The sequence below is a fragment of the Elephantulus edwardii genome, unplaced genomic scaffold (genome assembly GCF_000299155.1).
Source record: "Elephantulus edwardii isolate Elephantulus edwardi_28Jun2011 unplaced genomic scaffold, EleEdw1.0 scaffold00012, whole genome shotgun sequence".
NCBI lineage: Eukaryota > Metazoa > Chordata > Mammalia > Macroscelidea > Macroscelididae > Elephantulus > Elephantulus edwardii.
Genome location: NW_006399762.1, coordinates 2507713 through 2509191, shown reverse-complemented (window position 1 = coordinate 2509191; position 1479 = coordinate 2507713). Strand labels below are relative to the sequence as shown.

The following is a 1479-nucleotide window of genomic DNA, read 5'->3' as shown; positions in this document are numbered from 1 at the left end:
ATCTGCTAGAAGCTGTACATACCATATTACCCCCAGACTTCAGACAAAAGAAAGCACATAAATAAACTCATTCATTAAGTCCTATCTTACTAAACTGACTGTCAAGTTACACAAGTCTTACTTCCTATTGCCTTAGCCCATATGTATCTGAACAACACTCTGCTCACCGTCCTTTCTAAAACCCTTCCAACTGATGTACAGCCAACTACTTCTGCTAAACCATAACTGACTCACAAAACCCCTTTTTAAAAATATAATTGCCAGTTTTATTTAATACTTTACATATATTTTAATAACAGATTAAAAATCAAATGCTTATTAGGTTTTTTTAATTACACAAGAAAAAAATACTAAAGAAAGTAATGCCATATTTGCCAAATTATTTGGCTAAAAAGCCAGGTTCATGAAACTTAGAAAATATTATAATTCTTTGGGACCTGGGGCATTACACATGGCATTTGAAATTAATACTGTTCTTGGAATCATAGTTAAAGTAAGTCGTTCAATTTTCCGTTTTCGTGATGAAACAGATTTAATGTATATTGGTAGAAATGTGTCATTTGCCATATGGATTATAAATTGAAAATGAAAACATTCAGAGAATCAAATGTAGAATTGTGTAACAAATACATAAACAATCCTCAAAAAGAAACAAAGAAACAACTCTAATAAAGAGAAGTCTTTTTCATAATTCTCAGAAATTCTTCCTCATTTATTGCTCCATCACCATCACGATCAGCCTCATCAAGCATTTCCTATTAAGAAAAAAAGTTTGAATGAAAGATATTAAAAGAGTAATAATATATTCAATATATATACTTTAAGACAGATTTTATTTTTAATATATAGAACTATAATTCACATTTGTATACTCCTGTATGTACTATAAGGGAATAAATGCATAATTTACCTGAAGTTCTTCATCTGTTAAATTTTCTCCTAGTTCCTTAGCAACTCTCTTAATATTGCTTAGTGTTATGGTTCCTGTATCATCATCATCAAATAACTTGAAAGCCTTCAATATTTCTTGATTTTCATCTTTTTCACTCTTGGGGGAAAACACAATCTAATTTTATTCTTTCATTTACTTATTCTATTAAGCTAGAATCATTAGGTCATTGTTTTCTAGGAAAATAAGTGTTATCAGGTAACTATATTTAGTCATAGTTGCTCTAAATTTTAACAATTGTTCTAATGCCCTGACATCTTCCATCAAGATAATTACTGACATGAAAAAGGCAGTAAAATGGCTACATCTCCTATTAACCCCATTAACTTAGAGATGAACCACCAAAAATAAAATTTTTATAAGAACAGTGGGCTTGTGTCTCGTTTAATGCTTTCACTCTGTAACTTCTTCAAAATTACAGCCTCATTTCCTCTATCCTACCACGTGACCTCATTTATTTCCTAGTAAAAAGCCTCTTCTCTTTTAAACAGTTTTCTCCCTCCTCTGTTTCAGTGCACTATACATTATTG

At 30.6% G+C, this 1479-nt stretch overlaps 1 protein-coding gene across 1 annotated transcript in view; it reads right to left on the bottom strand.

The window, feature by feature from the left end:
• Positions 1 to 665: 665 nt before the first annotated feature.
• Positions 666 to 1479, bottom strand: part of LOC102860157 (centrin-4-like) — a 5121-nt gene continuing 4307 nt past the window's right edge. The window contains exons 4-5 of the mRNA XM_006881126.1: positions 911 to 1048; positions 666 to 755 (exon numbers count right to left, since the gene is read on the bottom strand). Of these exons, the coding sequence (XP_006881188.1) occupies positions 666 to 755; positions 911 to 1048 (228 nt within the window). The remainder of the gene's footprint in view (positions 756 to 910; positions 1049 to 1479) is intronic.